Source organism: Ascaphus truei, chromosome 4 (genome assembly GCF_040206685.1).
Source record: "Ascaphus truei isolate aAscTru1 chromosome 4, aAscTru1.hap1, whole genome shotgun sequence".
NCBI lineage: Eukaryota > Metazoa > Chordata > Amphibia > Anura > Ascaphidae > Ascaphus > Ascaphus truei.
In genome coordinates this window covers 414703967-414728806 of record NC_134486.1, presented here as the reverse complement: position 1 = coordinate 414728806, position 24840 = coordinate 414703967, and the positions used below count along the sequence as shown (strand labels likewise).

Sequence of the window (24840 nt, the reverse complement as noted above, 5' to 3'; positions counted from 1 at the left end):
TCTTAAATTCCCCTGCCTGACTGAAAACCTGCCGCGCACCGCTGGGGAAAGGTGCGCGACAAGGTAGGAACTGGGACCGGCCTGACTGGGGGGGCGGAGCCTGACTGGGGGGGGCGGAGCTTGAACGCACAGCGCACGCCTCGAAGGGACTGGGGCCGCCCCCTAACACTCGTGGAGCAATTTGGAGCAAAGGCTTGACGCACACGGTTGAGATGGTGCAATTTGTAGCAATGCTCCAGTTTGCAAAGCTTCACTCTGTACCCCCCAATAAATAGCACATTCGGACTTAAACTGCAGTTCCTCTTTGTATTTTCCAGATCTGCGCCCGGAAAACTTTTTTCAGCAATGATTTAAGTGTTGACCGCGTTTAACCTCTTCTTTGCTGGGCCGCCTGGCAGTGACGAGGTTTAGTGCTATAGTAAATCGGTTATTTTCTTCCCCCTTCTGCCGTCAGCCGGGGAAACTGTACAAATGCAGCCAATGTGTTGCACACCGTGCGGCTAGTAAATCCCCAACTCTGCATTGCGTGGCTCCGTTGTGTTAAATTGCTAATCGCACGATACTGCATTAGAGCTCGCACTAGTGGAGACGTGTTATCGTGCAACAACAGGTGCGGTAACGCTGGCTGCATCTGTAACGCAAGCTCTCTCTGACTGAGCCTTGAGACGGGTTGGCAGGATTGCTGGACACCAGTGGGATGGGATACAGGATAGTGTTGGAAAGTCCCATAATCATTGTGTTTTAAAATGGCACGGAGCATTTTTCATTGGCGTTAACCCTTTCACTTCCAGTAGTAAGGTGGGTTGAAGCAGCCCCTTTACACACAGGGGGATACATAGGAAGTGGAGCAAATGAAAGCGCTTTTCAGATTGTGTCACTTTGCACAGTTTATCCTTCAGTTGTGCTCCACTGGCCCCAGACAGCACTTTGGAGAGCGGTTTTAGCAGGAGTCAACACAATATTATTCTGAGATGGGTCGCAAGTTGTGTCTACAACCAGTCCTGTTTTCCTCGTGCATCATATAAATCCATATACAGTAGGTCCGAGGTGGCATAAACTGTTCTCAGAAGAGATCTGCCCCAAATCTAAGGAACAAGATTCATACGGTGTCTACAACCAGTCCTGTTTTCCTAGTGCATCATATAAATCCATATAGGTCCGAGGTGACGTAAACTGTTCTCTGAAGAGATCTGCCCCAAATCTAAGGAACAAGATTCATACGGTGTCTACAACCAGTCCTGTTTTCCTAGTGCATCATATAAATCCATATAGGTCCGAGGTGACGTAAACTGTTCTCCGAAGAGATCTGCCCCAAATCTAAGGAACAAGATTCATACGGTTCATCTAATGCCGGCGAAAATGAACACTGATCAGAATTTTTACTCCGTGTTGTGGAGCAAATGGCACCATCTTGGTACATATTCCCAAATATCTCGTCCACAATATAAAGGGGCAGCCACAGTAAAAGTGGGAATCCTTTATAGTTGAGATATAATTTAAAAGAAATGTGTTTCCCCCTTTGGATTGTATTGTGCCTGGACAGGTATTGTAATGTGGTACATACAGTAGCAGTTATGAAAGAATGAAAGGTTCCCACGATGAGTGGGACATGGTTGTAAGGGAGAAGTTAAGGCTGTGGATGTATCTGTCATATGATGAACAATGTTTGTATTTTCCCAGTGGCACTGGCTCATTACCCCTCAGACAACACCTATTTATTTATATTTATGGCAGGAGCACAGCCCTGTAGGGAGGAGGGGGGCAGATTCTCTTCCGGCTCTGAGTTGTGTGACGGAGCTTCCTATGGAGGGAGTGATAACCTCACACGCCGACTTTGAGTTCAGTTAAGCCGCATCCATGGTCAGCGAGACTGTGCGGAGGAGTGTGCACGCAGCGCGATGGGATGCGCGGTGCGCGAATAATCAGTTCAATTTGATTCTGCGGTGCCCAATGAGGGCGAACCAGCTCTGTGATGTCATAGCCGCAACCCCAACACGCCTCCCCGTCGCGTTTACCCAGGCCACAAATCACTGCAGCTAAAACATCTGTGACGTCACGCGCACGGTCGCGAGCGCTCGCCGACAATGGACGCGCCCTTACTGAATGGGGAATCCTTTCTGGGCTATCCCAAGTGTGCGCCTCTGTCCAGCTGCTGAAAATCCGCCTATGCATTAGTGCATGGGGTGGCCAACCTGTGTCCTGTGACGGAATGTGGAATAGTGAGCCTGATGAAGGCGCAAAAAATGAAACAAAATCGACTGAAACATTAATTAAGGAAATTAACAATACGAAATCCATAAAATTCCAAAAACATAACGGAAAACTTATGGATTTTAACATACATTTTGAACATTTTAATAACTTTTGTAACAATTAAAAACATAAAATAAATCAAAATCCTTAAATTACAATTACATTGAAGTTATTCCCCATATTGGTTTTGCGAGCAAACATCTTCAGCAAGGAGCTTTGTTAAAAATAAGTACAGATCTGTATTGACAGACACTCGAAAATCAATCCTAATATTGAGAAACTGTTACTTGAAATACAAGTTCACTAATCCCACTGACACTTTGTAAATTCATATTTTTCTTTTTCTTTATTTATTAGGACTTCGAGTTTCTTCTAATCTTCGCAATAATTTTTTTTGTGATATTTTAATGTTTTTATTATCCTCACTGTTATTTAGATTAGGATTAGCTATTAATATGCAATGGGCAGTAGGACGGCGGCCCGGGAAAACATTTGTGTCCATTAATTGGCCCGCCTGAAAAATAGGTTGGCGACCCCTACATTAGTGGATGCTTTGTTATCCTCGCCCCCTATAGGAGACTCACGGTCCTACAACCACAGAGTATTTCCTCCCACGCCTCCAGTTGCCCCCACCGACTTCAATGGGATTGCTCATTGTAGAGTCAGGATCTTACTCTCACACATTTCACTTGTACCTACACATTTCAATGGGTTTGTCCTCTCAGAAGTTAGATTTCCCCTCTTACGCACATCACTATAAACATCAATGAGTTAGAAGTCAGCATCTCACTTAAACACACACTGTAACTTGCACATGTATGGGTAAAGTCAGACAGCCATTATTGCTTTTAATGGGCTTTCACTTTAATGACCATTGATTAGCAATAACGGCTATCCCCATTTTATTAGCATACCCAACAAACTTAAATGGGATCGCCCTCTTAAATATTACTCGCACCCACAGACTCATAGAGTCGTCCCATTAACTTAATTGAAAATGTTTAATGGTGGGATGACTCACAGAATGTGATATGATCGGGGTGCCTTCTTACTAGTGACACACCAATAACACCTACAAACGTCCCTGGAATCACACTTCTAAAACCTGCATTTTAATCATAGGCAGCAATGAAACTCCCTGCCTAAATTCAGATCCCCCCTCTTACACACATGTTCGTAGCAGTAACCTCCAGCATGTCATCTTCCTGTTAATTTCACTGTACAGATCTCCACAAATAACACTTTTGTCACTATTACTATTGCATGTCATAGACAGTATTATTGTGCTCGGTCTCTCGTCAGAGGGCAGTCACTTTTGTCACATTCCACTCATTTAAAGGGGCATTTCATATTTAGGAGGATAAATCTCTCACCCCCCCCCCCACCCACTTTCTCCACTCCTCACAAAAACATTGTACGTGTAGAAAGAAACTCTGTATACACGTTCATTTAAATGTGATACCAAATCATTCAGTTGCTGAGGAATTGTTACTTTAGATATTTCCCGGCAGTGGTACAAAATCAATATGGCCATGGGACCATCCAAAGGAAATTCACAATGTCCTCTCCCAATGATGTTGCAACTACCTATTGGTCAATGGACCAGGGCTGTCCCCAGTGGCCATATTGTTTTCTGTACAGGTATTCATGTCGGGTAAGTCTGTGCAGCCCTGGATCATATTTAGGGGTCGGTGGAGGAATTGCCTCTTGACTGGGTTTTTGGAAATATGGGGGTAATGCCTCACCTGTGTGTAGAGGGGCTCATAAATATCCACTCCGTTGTCCTGGTTGTGGGAGAGAATCTCGGACCCCCGTTTCCAGATGAAGCGGGCGGGTGGGTTGGAGCTGACGGTGCAGCGTAAGAAGACTGTCTTCTCCTGGTAGAAGCTCCCTCGCACATCGCTGATGGTCTGGTGAATGGTTAGAATGGGCGCATCTAGATCTGGAAGGCAGGTCCGCAGCGGCAGTTATATACTGTGGGTTCTAAACCTTAGGGATGCATATCAGTGTCATGGGGTCAGGGGAAACAGGACAAAAGGGAAAGCAATGTTGAGAACCCATCATTGACACCAAACATACCATAGAAGTATCAAGAAGAAGCAATACAAAGAGGACTCCAAATACAGAGATATCAACCAACCCATAGCACCGTTGGGTATTCTCTTTTGGTTAAACCACTGGGAAAACATATCAAGGTTATAGGAGGCGGGGAAATTTGGGTGAAGGGGAAAAAATGATGGTAATCCATTGGTAATGTTATCCCTTCAAGGTTAGACCGAAGAAGAGGAAAGATGCCTCAATAGAGAGATACCCACGTGGAATGTGTCCGGTTCCCACTCTCGCAAAGCATGTCATTGTTATAGGATCAGGGGAAAAGTAAGTGGAGAACCAATGATGAGAACCCATCAATAAATTAAACTATCCCTTGTATAGTGTTAAAGAGGGAAGTCAAACATGCCACTAGGGCAGGGGTGTGGCAACCCCAGTCCTCAAGGGCTACCAACAGGTCAGGTTTTCAGGATATCCCTGCTTCAGCACGGGTGGCTCAATAAGTGGCTCAGTCTTTGACTGTACCACCTGTGCTGACGCAGGGATATCCTTAAAACCTGACCTATTGGTGGCCCTTGAGGACTGGAGTTGCCCACCCCTCCTCTAAGGCAGAGGAACGAAACAATCCCGAAAGTGCCATGGCTTTCTTCAGCCTGTCTGTTTTCCTTCCCCCTTCTGGCAGAATACTGTATTTCCAGTGACCAGTCAATGTACGGCTTCTCCTTCCCCCTTCTGACAGAATATTTCCAGTGACCAGACATTGTTACGGCTTTTCCTTTCTGCCCCAAAATATCATTGTTTTATTTTATTTTTTTTCAAAATAACACACAATATATATTTGAGAAGCTAAGCAGACCTGACCCCCTGCCAGGCAGTACACACACAGATGCACACACATACAACCTTTACTTTCTCACAGTGTGTCTGTGTCAGGCGTATGGATGGTGTCCTTAGCTATGTAACATATGGGAGGTTTCAGCGCAATGAATGAATGAAAGTGATGGGGAAAGAAGCTGCTGTTTGCCTCTGTCTGTCAGGGTTGCCCGCGGCACCCGTAAGATTGTAAATTTTACACATATCAGGAAATGTATCTCTGCAATTACAATATATGGAGTGTAGTGACTGTGTTATGCTTTCCCAGTTCCTCCTGATTACAATTTTACTGGGGAATTCTCCATGGGTTTTCCTCTTCCTGAGATACAGACGCAGCGGCCGTTATTCGAACAAATCACGGAGCCGTTTTCGGGTGCGCTGCTGAACTTCACGCGGCCTGAACGCCGCCAATCGCCCCAGGCACTCGTGTTTATCGCGGTTGCTTTGTTTGAATTTCATGGATTGTGTGCAATTAAATGCAATGAAATGAATGAATTGCAATGTGTGAGGTACTGTGCTACTGTGTCACTTTAAGGTGTTTAAAAGCCAGAACACTAAAATGCCATTTTCTGCACTCGCGTCTTAAAGCGGTACGGTTGGAAGAAATCCCGCGCCATGACATGGGTATTCCGATGTGATATGTTCGAATAACGGCCGCTGCATCTGTATATTCTTGTAAAATACACAAGTCCTTCTACAGTCACTCAGTAATAGGTGATGTCTTGTTTCTGGCTAGCATCATATATGTTTAATATATGCTGCTGCTCATATATTTGAATGTGTTTCTTCCTTCATGCTTTTAGATCCTACCGTATATTGAGAGGCGAGGGGGATCTCCCCTTAATGGACAGGCATTCATACACTGCAGCTTAGAGGTTAACTTATTTATTTTCGCTGACTCTGTTGGGACTTGGTATGTTTTTTTAATGTGCCCGCGCTCAGGCCTGGCTGTATCCCTGATGTCCAGGGCCCATTAATATTTCATGGTGGCAGGGTTTCGATACTTAGCTTATTTTGCTTCTCTGCAAGTTTTCATGCTAAAAACAGAAGCTTCTCTTAGCATCACTTTAATCATCCAGTACACTTAATGCGCCCTGCGTGAGTCAATGTGAGCTTTGGGGAGCGGTTAGAGAACAATATCAACCCCCAAAGGCCCAAATCAGTGAGATTTGGGGGTTCTGGATAAAAAAATGAAATGTTTATTAGTTTTTTTTTGTCAGTGAAACTATATGGAAATCAATGTGACTCAGATGCTAAAAATCACTAAGACTGTCTCCAAATCACTGAGACTGTCTCCAAATCACTGAGACTGTCTCCAAATCACTGAGACTCTCTCCAAATCACTGAGACTGTCTCCAAATCACTGAGACTGTCTCCAAATCACTGAGACTGTCTCCAAATCACTGAGACTGTCTCCAAATCACTGAGACTGTCTCCAAATCACTGAGACTCTCTCCAAATCACTAAGACTGTCTCCAAATCACTGAGACTGTCTCCAAATCACTGAGACTGTCTCCAAATCACTGAGACTGTCTCCAAATCACTGAGACTCTCTCCAAATCACTGAGACTGTCTCCAAATCACTGAGACTGTCTCCAAATCCCTAAGACTGTCTGGGCACAAAGGGTTATTTACTAAATAGTTATAGAGCTGATTTGGAGATCTATCATACACAAACTCCCACTGACTCTTGTGTTACTGTATAGACACAGCTAGTATTTCTCTTGCATCAATTAATGATGTCCCTGATAATGTCTGTTTCCTGCTTTCGTTGTGCTTTTTCAATATACAGTACATATAGATGGCTTTTTATACACTGTGTTATCTTGATATTGTGAAGTGGTGTAGGCTGGTTCCTGATTATATATATATATATATAAAGAATAAAAGGGAGAAAGCGCAAGGCCCATAGCGTAAAAAGTTTTCCCATTTAATGGAGGAATAGGGAGGGAGAGAATTGGCTCACTCACAAAGGGAGAATAAAATCAAGCGTTAGTGAACAATTGTCACCGCCAACTCGGTGGATCCTCAGCTGAAGTCCAGCCGGTGTATCTGCAACCCGTTCTCCTTTGAAGAAGTCACCACAGAGTGACGAAACGCCCCAGGAAAAAAAGCAGCGTCACTACGTCATCACTACAGGACGGTTTGGATGGTGGCCGGATCGCGTCCTGAGCTTCCGCAGGCTAAGAGCGCTGGTTACTGCTGCAGCAGCTCTCTGCACTAGAACTGAATGACCGGCGTCTCTGCCGCCAATCCCCAGCTGATCCTGGGATTTACCATGGGTTGCAGATACACCGGCTGGACTACAACTGAGGGTCCTCCGAGTTGGCGGTTCACTAACGCTTGATTGTAGTCTCCCTTTCTGGGTGAGCCTATTTCCTCCCTCCCTATTCCTCCATTAAATGTTATAACGTTTTTGCGCTATGGGCCGTGCGCTTTCTCCCTTTATTTCATTTTAGATTTCTATCTGGATGGGGTTCACCCCCCTGAAAGCTGCCTACACCCTACTGCAGGAGCGCCTGCTATTAGTGGGCATTTAAGGGACTGGCCTTTCTCTCTGGTTTATGTTGTTTGTATTGTCTGTCCTATTAATTATTTTTTTATTAGATTTGCATAATTAATTACATCCAGACATTCATCTTGCATTTAGAATTTAATATTGAACATAGTATTTAAATTCAATTAATATTATTACACCTATTTGGCACTACATATTCTTTTTCTTTTTTATATATATATATATATATATATATATATATATATGCATACACACACACACACACACACACACACACACACACACACACACACACACACACACACACACACACACACACACACACACACACACACACACACACACACACACACACACATTAAATTGAATTAACTCCTTCAGTACCAGATGAGATGGAAATGCATTGTGCTTATTCCCTCTGGCACTGTGGGAGCTAATACAGCCTGTTTAATATAGAGCATCCTCCTCTACACCCCCCTGCGCCAACCTTATTGGATGAAATGGTTAAGTGGAAAGTGATGAAGATATGACAGCGTGAAAAGCTTGTATAAAACAGCAAGTAATCAGATAAGGAGGGAAATGCATTCATCAAAGGGAAGGAATTGATCGATGTGAGTGCCATCCAGTAAAACACATGCTTGCGGTCTCTCCGGCTTTCTTGTGTCTCATCACTAAATGAATAATCCTCTTTAGCGAGTCAATACTCCTCACCCCTGTCCCCCGGGTCCCTGGCATGACCCCTCTCAGATTGATGAGCAGGCGTTCCCAAGATGTGTTCGAGGAAAAATAAACCATTCGTTTGTAAGAGGCTGATCTCCCATGAGCAGAGCAGGCAGAATAGAAGGTTCACCCACACTAGGACCACGGGATAATATTTACCTCTCCATCAATTATTACGGTACATTGTGCATTGTATTTTCTTATTATCCATCTATAAGCTTCGGTAGGTTCATTCATAATCACTGAAAGCAGCGCATTCACCTATAACAATAGAACTATGCAGGGTAAACAAAAAGAATAACTGTGCTCAGCTTAACATCTCGTGGGGAACATAGACACCGATATCAGTCTATAAAGGATGAGTGGTGAGCTCAGCCCATAAGAGCTATGGCTTCTCAGCTCTTCTGGTTCCCCCAGGGGGGATCCTTGTACAGGTAGAGAAAGAATAGACACACACAGCCACGGATCATAAGATGCTTTTTACAAAGAGGAGTAGCAAACACTGCTTACTTAAATATAAGACGCAACGCCTAATCCCTTCAGGAGGTGCCGTGTGGAGGCAGATCTTAGGAAGACGCTGACGAAGCTAACACTAGCGAAAAATGTAGGGTTTATTGGTGGCAGTGTTTCTCAAGAGAGCGCGGTGACGTCAGTGGAGACGCCCCGAAGGACGCCGAATGCGGCAGTGTGGAGAAGCAGGATGGAGCAGCGTACACGTGGACGTTAAAGGTGGGCGGTGAGCGGGCTTTCAGAATGAGACCCATACATCTCAAAAGACTCCCAGTCAAAGGAAGTTTCCCCACTTATACATAAGGGCAGCGTGAACAGCATCTTCCTAATATCTACCATCAGACCGGGCCTCCTGAAGGAATTGAGTGTTACATCTTATATGTAAGTGAGCATTGTTTGCTTATATTCTTTTTTAAAGTATTAATTTACTGATCCATAGTTTGTTTTACTCTTTCACTAACTAGGCCGAGTAGTATAATGCCAGAAATATTGATTTAGGGGATTTGTTTGACCACACTGCTCTCTGACCAAACAGTGCGGTACGAGCAAGATGTCGAGTGTGGTACGATCAAGATGTCGAGTGCGGTACGATCAAGATGTTGAGTGCGGTACGATCAAGATGTTGAGTGCTGTATGATCAAGATGTTGAGTGCTGTACGATGAAGATGTTGAGTGCTGTATGATCAAGATGTTGAGTGCGGTACGATCAAGATGTCGAGTGCGGTACGATCAAGATGTTGAGTGCGGTACGATCGAGATGTCGACTGCGGTATGATCAAGATGTTGAGTGCGGTACGATCAAGATGTTGAGTGCTGTTGAGTGCTGTACGATCAAGATGTTGAGTGCTGTACGATCAAGATGTTGAGCTCTGTACGATCAATATGTTGAGTGTGGTATGATCAAGAATGTTGAGTGTGGTATGATTAAGAATGTTGAGTGCGGTATGATCAAGAATGTTGAGTGCGGTATGATTAAGAATGTTGAGTGCTGTACAATCAAGATGTTGAGTGCTGTACGATGAAGATGTTGAGTGTGGTACGATCAAGATGTTGAGTGCTGTACGATCAAGATGTTGAGTGCTGTACGACCAAGATGTTGAGTGTGGTACGATCAAGATGTTGAGTGCTGTATGTTCAAGATATTTGAGGGAATTAAGAGAACATTTGGCTCACTTCTTACACCAATTATAGCTCCTGAGGGATGTTTTATTAAAGCTCAATTTTGATTCAGTACTAATGCAAACCACAATTTTTTTATGTATACAATATTTGCATTCTGGGGGTCTCTTGATTCATAGCTATATCTGACTATAGGGAATAAAGCCCTAGGTTTCTATCTAATTGCCCTGCAATATGAAAATGCCTCTGTAAACACTGTGACTGCCAGTGATCCTACAACCCTATATCAGTAATGGAACTAATGTCAATTCAATGGTAAGGGCCCTACGTATCAAGGCAAAAGTGGCCAAAAACTGGGGCAAAACATCTGCTCCATATGTTTTAAAGGAAAGAAAAACATTCAAATCAATATAATTTTTCTTTGATCTGGTGCACTTTGCTCAGCCAGAGAATTACCCCAGAATTACCCCACTTTTGCCCTTGATACATACAGTAAACCCATAAAAGATCAAACTCTGCTAAACTCTTCCAGATAAAATGCCAGCAAACAACTGATCTCTCAAGTCGATTTTGACTTGCAAAGTTCTCAAACTGCACCGATGTATGTACTGTAGTGCTGACGGTTATTCTAACACAAACCAGTGGCAATCGCCAAAAAGACCCAGGTAGATGCTGGGTACATGCTGGGTCTAGTTTAAGGCAAGTTTAAGGCATTTCGTCATTGACTAATGGCCCATCAGATTAACAACAGGGGTCCCTGGCAGTCCCATTCAAACTGAATGGGACTGCCAGGGACCCTGCTGTGTTAATCCGATGGGCCAATTGGTCAATGCAGAAATGCCTTAAACTTGCCTTAAACTAGCCAGGTTACATCCACCATGTACCCAGCATATAACCGGGCTAGTTAAAGGCAAGCTTTAGAATACTCTTTGTCTCGTCTGTATGTATGTATGTCTTTATTTATATAGCGCCATTAATGTACACAGCACTTCACAGCAGTAATACACGTGACAATCATATAAATAACAAATAATACAAATAACAGATCATGGGAATAAGTGCTTCAGACATAAAGTAACATTTAGGAAGAGGAGTCCCTGCTCCGAAGAGCTTACAATCTAATTGGTAAGTAGGAAGAACGTACAGAGACAGTAAGAGGGCATTCTGGTAAGTGCGTCTGCAGGGGGCCAAGCTTTATGTATCATGTGTATAGTATTAGCCACGGTGCTACTCATATGCTTCTTTAAGCAAGCGTGTCTTAAGGTGGGTCTTAAAGGTGGATAGTGAGGGTGCAAGTCGGGTACTGAGGGGAAGGGCATTCCAGAGGTGTTGGGTAGAGATTGAGAAAGGCTTAAGGCGGGAGAGGGCTTTAGATACAAAGGGTGTAGAGAGAAGACATCCTTGAGCAGAACGCAAGAGTCAAGATGATGCATAGCGAGAAATTAGGGCTGAGATGTAGGGAGTGGAAGAAGAGTGTAAAGCTTTAAAACTGAGGAAGAGAATTGAGTGTGAGATGCGGGATTTGATCGGAAGCCAGGAGAGGAATTTCAGCAGGGCAGACGCTGAGACAGATTTAGGAAAGAGTTGAGTGATTGTGGCAGCAGCGTTTAGGATAGATTGTAGGGGAGACAGGTGAGAGGCAGGAAGGCCGGACAGCAGGAGGTTACAGTAATTGAGATGGGAGAGAATGAGGGCCTGAGTCAGAGTTTTAGCAGTCGAGTAACAGAGGAAAGGGCGTATCTTTGTAATATTGCGGAGGAAAAAGCGACAGGTTTTAGATACGTTTTGAATGTGAGAGGAGAATGTGAGAGAGGAGTCGAGTGTGACCCCTAGGCACCTTGCTTGGGCTACTGGGTGAATGATAGTACTTCCAACAGTAATGTGGAAGGAGGTAGTAGGGCCAGGTTTGGGAGGAAGTATGAGGAGCTCTGGTTTCGCCATGTTAAGTTTAAGTCGGCGGAGGGTCATCCAGGATGATATCGCAGAGAGACATTCAGAAACTTTAGTCAGTACAGCAGGTGTAAGGTCAGGGGTTGAAATGTAAATGTGTGTGTCGTCAGCATAGAGGTGATATTTAAACCCAAGAGATGTGATTAGGTCACGTAGAGAAAGTGTGTACAGAGAAAAGAGAAGAGGTCCCAGGACAGAGCCCTGGGATACCCCACTGAGAGATCAATAGAGGAGGAGGAGGTGTTAGCAGAAGAGACACTGAAAGTACGAAGGGAGAGTTAAGAGGAGATCCAGGATAGAGCTTTGTTACGAATACCAAGAGTATGAAGAATGTGAAAGAGAAGAGGGTCGTCCATGGTGTCAAATGCTGCAGAGAGGTCGAGTAATATGAGCAGAGTGTTATGACCTCTGTCTTTGGCAGCATGGAGGTCATTAATTATTTTAGTGAGGGCTTTTTCAGTCGAGTGAGCAGTGTGGAAGTCAGATTGTAGAGGGTCTAGGAGAAAAAAGGTGTTGAGAAAATGGAGCAAGCGAGAGAATACAAGACGTCAAGGAGTTTAGAGGCAAAAGGCAGGAGGGAGACAGGTCGATAGTTAGAAAGACAGGTACGGTCAAGCGTGCTGTTTTTGAGTAATGGTATAACTGTTGCATGTTTGAAGGAGGAGGGAAAGGTACCAGAGTAGAGGGAGGCGTTAAAAATGTGTGTGAGCGTAGGGATTTTAGTAGGAACAATAGGTTTTAGGAGATGGGAGAGAATGGGGTCAAGAGGGCAAGTGGTAGAGGGAGAGGAGGAGATCAGCAGTGACACATCCTCTGAGACAGCGGAAAAAGAGTCAAGGAAGGCAGGAGGAGAGTTAAGAAGTGTTGTAGGATGGGAGGATGAAACAGAGGGGATGTTCTGACGTATGGATTCTACCTTTTCTTTAAAATAGTCAGCAAAGTCCTGAGGTGAGATGGAGGAAGAAGAACAGGCAGCTGAGGGTGGTCTGAGTAGAGAGTCAAGGACAGAGAAGAGTCAGCGTGGGTTAGATTTGTGCGTGTTGATTACTGAAAAAAAAGTAGGTTTATTTAGCCTGAGAGAGGGCAGAGCTGAAACAGGATAGCATAAATATATAGTGGAGGAAGCCTGCGAGAGTGTGAGATTTCCTCCAGAGGCGTTCAGAGGAAAGAGTGCAGGAACGCAGCAGGCGCGTGTGGGAATTTAGCCAGGGTCTGGGGTTAGAAGGGCGAGGACGGCAGAGAGAAAGCGGGGCATGTATATCAAGAGAGGAGGATAAGGCAGAGTTGTAGTTCCTGACCAGGTTGTCAGGGTCTGGAGCAGAACTGAGAGAGGAGAGGGAGTTTATTGGGGTACTGAAACGGACCGTGAAACAGATTACATGAAGATGTAAATAGTATTTACTAAAAAAGATTGTTTTTGTGTACTCAAAAAAGAGGAGCCAGCGTCAAAATCGTCCACCGAGCTTAAGTTGGCGTAAACCCTGAAATGACTCTTAATAGTATTTGTACAGATGACGATGCTACAGTACGTATGTACCCCAAAATGTATTTGACACAGCACGGATGTTTAATTTTATAGGTTTAAAAAAAAACGTAATATTTTCCGAGTATGTTTACTATAAATAATATAACACTATTTCTTTTTTACTAATACAAGTTTTAAATAAAAAAAAAATCACATCAGTGTTTTAATTTACATTGTATCAATCAGGTATTCAACAGGACGCGATGTGTCAAACTTCATTTAAAACAAATGACGCGTCGTGTATAAAGTCCCGTAACAACTTTCATACGCTCCATTAGAGATTGGTGGATTTTCTTTTTTGCGGATTTAATCTGCCGGTTCCTTTTGGTCTGTGGATTTCTGCAGATTCGTCTCAAAAAGCCCAGTCTGTCGTTTCAGTGGTTTAGCTCACACTGCTAGACCTGTGGCCCAGAAAAGCAGTGGTTGTAGGTTTCAGTCCTGTTGGGTTTGACACTATTCCAGTCATTAGGTTGGTACCTTAGACATCAACTCTATATAGTTGGTATGGAAATCCTTTTAGGAAGTGTGGAATAGGACTAATTTAAATATACTTTGCATAGTCATTAGCATATCTCCCAGCCAGGTACGATGGAACGGATTCGGACTGTTCCGCCCATCTCTACATACAAGGCACTTTTTAGCACTGCAATTTTGACGCAGAGATTAAAAAATATATATATATTCTTAGTACATAGACCCTCAAATCTGTGCATTCATTTAGCTGTTAATTTATTATGTTTTATAGCTCCTCTGTGTCTTTCTAGATGCTGAGCCAAAATGTCTAATAAATAAATACATCATTTGGCTTCCTGCTGAGGATTTGAAAAGGAAGTGAAAATGTGTATTATTTACATTTCTCGCTGTAACCAGCTATTCTCATAAATACTGCAGGAGAGTACAAGAATACAGAAGGAAAAAAAAATGGTTTGTATGCCGCGCAAAGCGAAAAACTTGTGCTTTTCTTAATTTTTTTTTTTTAAACTCAAATGAAATTGAAATAGAACTCGCCGGCGTCCTGCAGAGATGTCACTGCTATTAACCTAATCAATATGTATTTGTTAACGAGATGCGTGAATTGGGAGATTGCATTCCTGATGGTGTTTGAGGCGTTGTTAGTGGAGACAGCAGGCAGTCCGAGATACAGTTACATCTGAATTGAATTTTGAGCAGAAGGAGCTATATTAAGACAGAAGACACGCAGAGAGTAGGGCAGGGACGAGAGAAGACTCGGTGACAAGCGAGTGCCTCCCCGTTTCAGCGCAGGGATATCTCTGCGTAAGACAGATGGTTAGAACTCCTGCTGAATCTTAGCAATCCACTTGTCTTATATCCAACATTTCATCTACACAAGATGTCACCTAGCTGTGAAAGCACAACACTTCAGAATAACTTCTGCAGCCGCGTGTGAGGTTCGGAGATCACTACAGAATGTCCTTGTCACCATATGATTTGACTGACATCTGTCCTCTCAGGCAGTGGCTGCCTTTATGGTTTTTGACGGTTATTTTGACAGCCCGGGACCGCCGTTCTGAGGTTAAAATGAATTTCCAGACGTATGAGACGTGTGATATTTCACTATTTGCTGCTCCTAGGACTGTACGTTTTGTTCACTTAATGTGGGGGCTGCAACATTTACAATTTGATAGTACGGGACGTCAAAATCCACCTTGAAAGTGCGACGTCGCGAGCGGTGAACGATCTGCCAATGCGTGAAGCTGACCGGCATATTCTTTGGTTTTTACCTTCTCTGCTCTTGGCCGGGCGAGGAGAGAAGCGCGCCGACCCAGCACGGAGCGGTGGGAGAACAAGTCCCGCCTACGGTGTCGTGGTATTCCGAGACGACCGGGCAGTGTCCGAACGTTATTATTTTAATCGTTTAGTAAGGCGGCATCTATCGGAAAAGGGAACTGTTACACCCCAGCGGGAAACAGATGATGTTTTTTTTAGGACTGGTTTCATTGCAGTTATTTCTTAGTTCAGGCATTTCATGTCAAAGCGCTAAAACACGGGACCATCCTGCGTCCCGACCAACCTTTCCTGGGCAACGGGACAAGTCAATGAAATAAGGGACAATCCCGTACAGACGGGACGTCTGGCGACCTTCACTTGATGACAGTTAATTTGCGGGATAAGAAAGTGGGAGGTTATGGGGTCTAATTATGGCTAGTTCCAGCTGCAAAATGGGGTCAAAAATATGCACCAGATTTATCAAAGAAAAGGCACCCTGCTGAGGTAACTGCAGCTTTCCCTTATATAAATATGCTGCCATTCCTTAGCACTGGTTTTGCTCCAGTTTTGCACCCAGCAGACGTTGGGTAAATAAGTCCTCTCCTCCGTTTGTGAATCTGATGGCGGGTTTTTTCCCCTCCAGTTTTTGCCACCGGAGACTTTTGAGGCCTTTAATAACATAGATTAGCATCAAGTGAAAAGGTACCTAAATGTTACGTAGCGCAGGGAAGCGGTTTCACGGGATATTGAATTAGAGTCAAATGAGCCTATTTACTGAAGAGACCTAATAACATAGGACGTGACGGCGGGGAAGTGCCGCGGGGAGGGGCCGCGGGGAGGGGCCGCGGGGAGGGGCCGCGGGGAGGGGCCGCGGGGAGGAGGCGCGGGGAGGAGCCGCGGGGAGGAGCCGCGGGGAAGTGCCGCGGGGAGGAGGCGCAGGGAAGTGCCGCGGGGAAGTGCCGCGGGGAGGAGGCGCAGGGAAGGGCCGCGGGGAGGAGCCGCGGGGAGGGCCGCAGGGAAGGGCCGCGGGGAGGAGCCGCGGGGAGGAGCCGCGGGGAGGAGCCGCGGGGAAGAGCCGCAGGGAGGAGCCGCGGGGAGGAGCCGCGGGGAAGAGCCGCGGGGAGGAGCCGCGGGGAAGAGCCGCGGGGAGGAGCCGCGGGGAGGAGGCGCAGGGAAGGGCCGCGGGGAGGAGGCGCAGGGAAGGGCCGCGGGGAAGTGCCGCGGGGAAGGGCCGCGGGGAGGAGGCGCAGGGAAGGGCCGCGGGGAGGAGCCGCGGGGAGGAGCCGCGGGGAAGAGCCGCGGGGAGGAGCCGCGGGGAGGGGCCGCGGGGAGGGGCCGCGGGGAGGGGCCGCGGGGAAGGGCCGCGGGGAGGAGCCGCGGGGAGGAGCCGCGGGGAAGAGCCGCGGGGAGGAGCCGCGGGGAGGAGCCGCGGGGAAGAGCCGCGGGGAGGAGCCGCGGGGAAGAGCCGCGGGGAGGAGCCGCGGGGAGGAGCCGCGGGGAGGAGCCGCGGGGAGGAGCCGTGGGGAAGAGCCGCGGGGAAGAGCCGCGGGGAGGAGCCGCGGGGAAGAGCCGCGGGGAGGAGCCGCGGGGAGGAGCCGCGGAGCCGGCCGTGTCTGCCCATTTCTCTGTCTGCTGTCAAACATCGGAGACTGTTCAATCCCTGACTTTCTGTCATAATTAGGACTGACCCCCATTTCCGTGGAGGAGAGCGTCCCCTCGTCCTGCCACCTGCTGCTTCAGAGAAGGATTTCCGTGGAGGAGAGCGTCCCCTCGTCCTGCCGCCCTGCTGCTTCAGAGAAGGATTTCTTGTCCCAGCGCTCCTCTTCCTTTGGAATATGCTTCCCTTTTTGTTCCTTCTATTCCCTAAACCAGGAGTCCTCAAGCCTCCCCACCCCCCTTGAATAAGTCAGGTTTTAAGGATATCCCTGTTTCAGTACAGGTGGATCGGTCCCTGCTTCAGCATAGGTGGACCAGTCCCTGCTTCAGTTCAGGTGGATCAGTCCCTGCTTCAGACGGAGCCACTGATTGAGCCACCTGTGCTGAAGCTGGAATATCCGGAAAATCTGATCTGTTGAGGGCGGGTCTTGATGACAGAAGCCCCTGCATGCTGTAGATAAGGGGTGCGCAAACGTTTATGCTGCCCCCATCCCCCCCGCCTGCTCCCTTAACTGCTCGCAACCCACTTACCTCTTTGGTCGGTGTCAGATGACGCCGCGGGGTCATGTGACATCACACCACGTGACCCCGAGGCGTGATTTGACTCTGCGGTGCCATAGCGACGGCATGTGACGTCACATGACCCCATGGTGTCAGGTGTCATTTCACACCGCGTTGCGTCACACCAGCCATCTGAGTCACGGTAAGTAGAGTGGCAGAGGCCTCACGCGATCCCCCGGCATTTAATTTTAATGCCGTAGGGACGAGCGCGGGGTCTCTGCAACAGCTGCGCCCCCCCTGAAAAGTCCTGCGCCCCCCAGTTTGCGCACCCCTGCTGTAGATCATGCACCATCTCCAAAATCAGACCACCGTAGAGTCCAATCCAGAGCATTGCAACTTGTATATCAGAAGACAATGACGATAAGAGGGGGGTAGACCGTGTTTTACCTGCACAAACTCTTGTAAACAGTCAGTGACATCGCACAAAGGGAGGAGTCAGAAGAAATCAAACCCCCATGAAGTTCCAGCTTCTCATGCTTAGGATGTAACACACTGAGTGCCCTGTGATGTTGGGACAGCCTCATTGTTAGCGGTTCTGTGGTATGGTTCTGTGGCATTTTATTGTGGCTTGTACCAGGTATCTTTAAGAACGAGTTAGTGACCTATTGTACAGTATAGTACAGCATTACCATTATAACTTAGCCAACCTATCCCTGTCATCATTAGATTCTAGCCGGGGCTGGCTCTCCAAACCTCCCCTTTCCATAGAAATGCAAGACCACAGGACTGAATTATGATGACATGGAGTCAGGTTGCCAATTGCACTCCTGATAAATAGGCATGGTTGTCTAGCATGGTGCTGTACTACTAAGCCAAGCTCCTTGGAGACCAGCATTCTACATGTCCAAGGATCAACTTTCCATTCAGCACTGCACTGCCGCTCTGTAATAGGAGGTCCGCCTTTACAAACACCCAGCAACTAGTCATGCAGAGTTCCCTCAAAGGAGATACGTGTTACCAAGTCCATCTGAAGAGTAGATGTTAGTATGACAAGGCCACTGGCCACTCCATTGACCCCATAGTTCTAAAGGTGATATATTAAAGCAGCAATCCACTCTGCTACTGTAATATCAGGGATTCCAGGACCCCACATCACACCTATTGGGCATGAATCCCAGAGCAAAGGGACCCCATAGAAAATACTCTTCTCTTAGTATTAAGGCCCAGCCTTCCTTGTTTTCTAAACTTGCTTTCAAGCATTGAACCAGCGTGCTGCAGACCTGGCAGGGGTTAGACAAATCTCTTATTTGATATTAATATAATAAATATTGTCGTATTTTGTGTTATAATAACAACAAGGGTTAATTCCCTAAATATGAAGATAGTGTATTACTGCTTGGAGATATTAGGAGGCAAAGGGCAGCTATACCAATGAGCCCTGCATCTTCTGACTGTCATGTAACCCTTCCCTTTCCAGATAAATTAGCAACGCGTTGCTCTACAAGGACTCTGCAATATATGGTATGGTGTGCCTCTATAGTATTTATGGGGTTAATTGTACTGCTCATTTAAAATAAAATGATTATCACTACTGATCTGAAGTGTAGCCTCCATCGTATGTTTGAATAGGGCTATTTGTGGTCATCACGGGCAGGTTTCTATGTTTGTATCCATGACCGCGGTCCAGGTTGAGAGTGAAGTTTCAGTGACTCTGTAAAAGGGCAATACAACTCTTACATGTTAGTGACAGCGCCTTTGTGTTCAGATAAAAAGGCTCTGCTGTCTATGGCAAGCCCACATGTGATCCTGACGCGTTTCACACTCCAGCCAAGTAAAATGTATCAGGGGCAGGTGGACTGGGAATGGAGATGCAAGACATGCCGAAAGCCGCAGTTGTGTTTTACCTGGACACAAAGGAGCTGTAACTAAGGCACCTTCCATTACGGTAAATGGAGGGTATCACATTGCTAACAACTTGTTACCGACTTTTTAACTTATTGAACAGCCCTTAAAATGGAACAATTGTATTGCACTTTTCTAAATGTATCCTGTACTGTCGGCCATTGCAGTCACATTGTACATCTCAATATCACAGAAAGCAATAGCTATACTGGGAGTAAGGCTGTGACATATTGTTACCGTACTGTATATTTCTCTCTGTCTCTCTTCTTATGCACTAAAACGTTAGCTAATGGTGTGCCCACTAAAATGATGGTGCATTGGACTATTTATATTTTCACCATTTCAAGGCTAATGCTAAATCCTAACATTGAACATTTACACTCTACTGAGTACAATTTACTGAAAGTGGGCACCACCAACCCAATATTTCTGTGTTATTACAATTATCAACAGTACAGATTATATCAGTGTAATATTTTTGGAGTGACCAACCAACTCTCACCAAAACAATATAGGCAATATAAGGGACACAACACTGATTTCACTCCTCCCTGCTACCTCTCTATTCAATAAATGTTTATTGTTAGTATTGTGTTATACCTACTGTATACTATTTTGGTTTTGTTACTCGCTATGTTCTTTTTATGGCTCTATGGTGTTGTGTGCGTGATGCTAAAGCATATTCTGATCCCCCACTTTTAGCTATTATGTTTGATATTTTATTGGCTATATTTCTCTATGACTGCATAGACTTTGATATTCTTCCGGACCTCATTATGCCTCTATGTTTGTACAGTACTTAAGCAACAATGGTACCTATCTCAGCAAATAAAGGGATAAAAGGACATTGATTAACCCATGATTGGGAAATGTTGAACGTGCTGTGATTTGCCATCTATGGTATATACCATCATACAGTATGCTACAGCAGCTCCTATCTCACGGTCCCTTTGCTCTATAATACAGGCCCAGGAAGGTTCATGTTGGGTCTTGGTTGGGTGACGGGAGAGCCGGATACACAATAGAACTGTGGGAATATCTGGGCTGCCTTTAAATGACTTACACTGCACATCTACTCGAATGGACTTGATGGCTGGGACCCCAACCCCATTCTCAGCTTTACAATAGTATCGACCTCCCTGCATCCTCGGGACCTTCTCAATGCGCAGGGTCTCATTGTAGATGGAGGTCTCCTGGAATTTTTCAGAGGCGCTGCCGGCCGTTTTCGTCCATCGCACCTGGAAGAGGAAAGAGAATGAGAAAGGCACAAGAGGTATAAATATTAACCCATTGTGGTCACTTCAGCGCTGACCTTTAACCATTTTGCTGGCAGAGGGGCCTGCAATGTTTCAAGACTCTAACAGGTGGTGGTCAATGGTAAATCTTCTTTGAATATCCATGTCAATGCATTTGTACCTCATTTGGGTATATGATCAAAGGCATATTACTTGTTCTTATTGGAGTTAGGCTTTTTGGTCTAACATGGAGATCAAACATGTATAACAAACTGCAAACAAGTATTAATCTTTTTGGACAAGGCAAGAGCTATAAAAATTCCAAAAAAGAAGGTCTAGACAAGAACTCGTTCTCTGTGCAGTCAAAAGACAAACACAAAATTCACAAATAGAAAAATAATTTAAAAAAAAGAAAGATAAATAATACATGCCAGTATCCCAGATAACACCCTCTCTACTATTGTTATCAAATAACTATATATGGAAAAATATGCTGATAATACCATAAACAGGAGAACAGAAGCAAAGTGCAACGTGCAAAACCGCATATTATCTGGTTCCTAAAGCATTTAATAAGGGAGACAGACATATAATGCCGAACATACTGTATGTCATAAAAATAATACAAACCCCAAATTCAAAAACGATAAAACTTCATGCCTGGGTGTCAGCACCTTTGCATTTATTTTTTCATTTTGTATTTGGGGTTAATATTCTTTTGATTATATCGGTTCTGTATTTTGGACCATGTTTACTAAGCAGTATTCTGCCATCAGGCACCTTCTGGCGCTGGGAAGACAACTTACATCCCATTCATGTCCGTAGGCTATAAAAGTATCTTCCAGAGCTGGGAGGTATCTTATGGAAGAACACGTCTTAGTAAATATGGCCCATTATGTCTTATTTGAGTGTTTATTGAATGCTATAGTATGCTGTAAATACAGTACAGAGAAGAGTTACATGTCTGAAGGCTTTAAGGGATTTAAATAGCAGTATTATTTCCTGGCGTTATTTCCCTCTCTCTCCCAACCCCAGCAGAAGACCTACTTTGAAGTTTGGATCAGAGTAACGCAAAGGTGTACATAACATTACTGAAAGATAACGCGACATTATACTACAAATAACGTGACGTTAATCCTATGCTAATGACATTCCGTTCGGACGTTGCTTTTACATATAATTAACGTTGGTAACAGAACGTCCAATCTCATGTTTGCCAACGTCACGTTACTGTGTGTCCCCTGAATAAATGGAGGTTAGTGGATTCAGGTCCTTGGTGCAGTGCTGCTGAAGAGGTTGCTGGGGTTTCCCTCATTTTCCTGGTTTCACGCAACTGCTCCCTAACTCCCGCCATGTAACTGCTCCCTAACTCCCGTCATGTAACTGCTCCCTAACTCCCGTCATGTAACTGCTCCCTAACTCCCGCCATGTAACTGCTCCCTAACTCCCGACATGTAACTGCTCCCTAACTCCCGCCATGGAACTGCTCCGTAACTCCCGCCATGTAACTGCTCCCTAACTGCCGTCATGTAACTGCTCCCTAAATCCCGCCATGTAACTGCTCCCTAACTCCCGCCATGTAACTGCTCCCTAACTCCCGTCATGTAACTGCTCCCTGACTCCCGCCATGTAACTGCTCCCTAACTCCCGCCATGTAACTGCTCCCTAACTCCCGCCATGTAACTGCTCCCTAACTCCCATTATGTAACTGCTCCCTAACTCCCATCATGTAACTGCTCCCTAACTCCCACTATGTAACTGCTCCCTAACTCCCGCCATGTAACTGCTCCCTAACTCCCGCTATGTAACTGCTCCCTAACTCCCGCCATGTAACTGCTCCTTAACTCCCGTCATGTAACTGCTCCCTAACTCCCGTCATGTAACTGCTCCCTAACTCCCGTCATGTAACTGCTCCCTAACTCCCATCATGTAACTGCTCCCTAACTCCCGCCATGTAACTGCTCCCTAACTCCCATCATGTAACTGCTCCCTAACTCCCGACATGTAACTGCTCCCTAACTCCCGACATGTAACTGCTCGCTAACTCCCGCCATGTAACTGCTCCCTAACTCCTGCCATGTAACTGCTCCCTAACTCCCATTATGTAACTGCTCCCTAACTCCCGTCACGTAACTGCTCCCTAACTCCCGCCATGTAACTGCTCCCTAACTCCCGACATGTAACTGCTCCCTAACTCCCGCCATGGAACTGCTCCGTAACTCCCGCCATGTAACTGCTCCCTAACTGCCGTCATGTAACTGCTCCCTAAATCCCGCCATGTAACTGCTCCCTAACTCCCGCCATGTAACTGCTCCCTAACTCCCGTCATGTAACTGCTCCCTGACTCCCGCCATGTAACTGCTCCCTAACTCCCGCCATGTAACTGCTCCCTAACTCCCGCCATGTAACTGCTCCCTAACTCCCGCCATGTAACTGCTCCCTAACTCCCATCATGTAACTGCTCCCTAACTCCCATCATGTAACTGCTCCCTAACTCCCACTATGTAACTGCTCCCTAACTCCCGCCATGTAACTGCTCCCTAACTCCCGCTATGTAACTGCTCCCTAACTCCCGCCATGTAACTGCTCCTTAACTCCCGTCATGTAACTGCTCCCTAACTCCCGTCATGTAACTGCTCCCTAACTCCCGTCATGTAACTGCTCCCTAACTCCCATCATGTAACTGCTCCCTAACTCCCATCATGTAACTGCTCCCTAACTCCCGACATGTAACTGCTCCCTAACTCCCGACATGTAACTGCTCGCTAACTCCCGCCATGTAACTGCTCCCTAACTCCTGCCATGTAACTGCTCCCTAACTCCCATTATGTAACTGCTCCCTAACTCCCATCATGTAACTGCTCCCTAACTCCCGACATGTAACTGCTCCCTAACTCCCATCATGTAACTGCTCCCTAACTCCCGACATGTAACTGCTCCCTAACTCCCGCCATGTAACTGCTCCCTAACTCCCTCATGTAACTGCTCCCTAACTCCCGCCATGTAACTGCTCCCTAACTCCCGCCATGTAACTGCTCCCTAACTCCTGCATGTAACTGCTCCCTAACTCCCGCCATGTAACTGCTCCCTAACTCCCGACATGTAACTGCTCCCTAACTCCCGACATGTAACTGCTCCCTAACTCCCGCATGTGACTGCTCCCTAACTCCCATCATGTAACTGCTCCCTAACTCCCATCATGTAACTGCTCCCTAACTCCCGCCATATAACTGCTCCCTAACTCCCGCATGTAACTGCTCCCTAACTCCCGCCATGTAACTGCTCCCTAACTCCCGCCATGTAACTGCTCCCTAACTCCCGCCATGTAACTGCTCCCTAACTCCCGCCATATAACTGCTCCCTAACTCCCGCCATGTAACTGCTCCCTAACTCCCATTATGTAACTGCTCCCTAACTCCCATCATGTAACTGCTCCCTAACTCCCATCATGTAACTGCTCCCTAACTCCCATCATGTAACTGCTCCCTAACTCCCGCTATGTAACTGCTTCCTAACTCCCGCATGTAACTGCTCCCTAACTCCCGACATGTAACTGCTCCCTAACTCCCGACATGTAACTGCTCCCTAACTCCTGCCATGTAACTGCTCCCTAACTCCCATCATGTAACTGCTCCCTAACTCCCGCCATGTAACTGCTCCCTAACTCCCGACATGTAACTGCTCCCTAACTCCTGCCATGTAACTGCTCCCTAACTCCCGTCATGTAACTGCTTCCTAACTCCCGTCATGTAACTGCTTCCTAACTCCCATCATGTAACTGCTCCCTAACTCCCATTATATAACTGCTCCCTAACTCCCGCCATGTAACTGCTCCCTAACTCCCATCATGTAACTGCTTCCTAACTCCCGACATGTAACTGCTCCCTAACTCCCATCATGTAACTGCTCCCTAACTCCCGCCATGTAACTGCTCCCTAACTCCCGCCATGTAACTGCTCCCTAACTCCCGCCATGTAACTGCTCCCTAACTCCCGCCATGTAACTGCTCCCTAACTCCCATCATGTAACTGCTCCCTAACTCCCATCATGTAACTGCTTCCTAACTCCCGACATGTAACTGCTCCCTAACTCCCATCATGTAACTGCTCCCTAACTCCCGACATGTAACTGCTTCCTAACTCCCGACATGTAACTGCTCCCTAACTCCCGCCATGTAACTGCTCCCTAACTCCCGTCATGTAACTGCTCCCTAACTCCCGTCATGTAACTGCTCCCTAACTCCCGCCATGTAACTGCTCCCTAACTCCCGCCATGTAACTGCTCCCTAACTCCTGCCATGT

At 46.1% G+C, this 24840-nt stretch overlaps 1 protein-coding gene across 6 annotated transcripts in view; it reads right to left on the bottom strand.

The window, feature by feature from the left end:
* Window positions 1-24840, bottom strand: part of MDGA1 (MAM domain containing glycosylphosphatidylinositol anchor 1) — a 544714-nt gene that overhangs the window by 229783 nt on the left and 290091 nt on the right. For 5 of the 6 annotated variants that reach the window (XR_012801245.1, XM_075598788.1, XM_075598783.1 and 2 more), the window contains exons 3-4: window positions 20368-20542; window positions 3999-4195 (exon numbers count right to left, since the gene is read on the bottom strand). Coding sequence is in view for 5 of the 6 variants with exons in the window: in XM_075598788.1 (XP_075454903.1) it covers window positions 3999-4195; window positions 20368-20542 (372 nt within the window). In the remaining variant the exon portion in view is untranslated. The remainder of the gene's footprint in view (window positions 1-3998; window positions 4196-20367; window positions 20543-24840) is intronic. The other variant, XM_075598786.1, reaches the window with a different exon arrangement.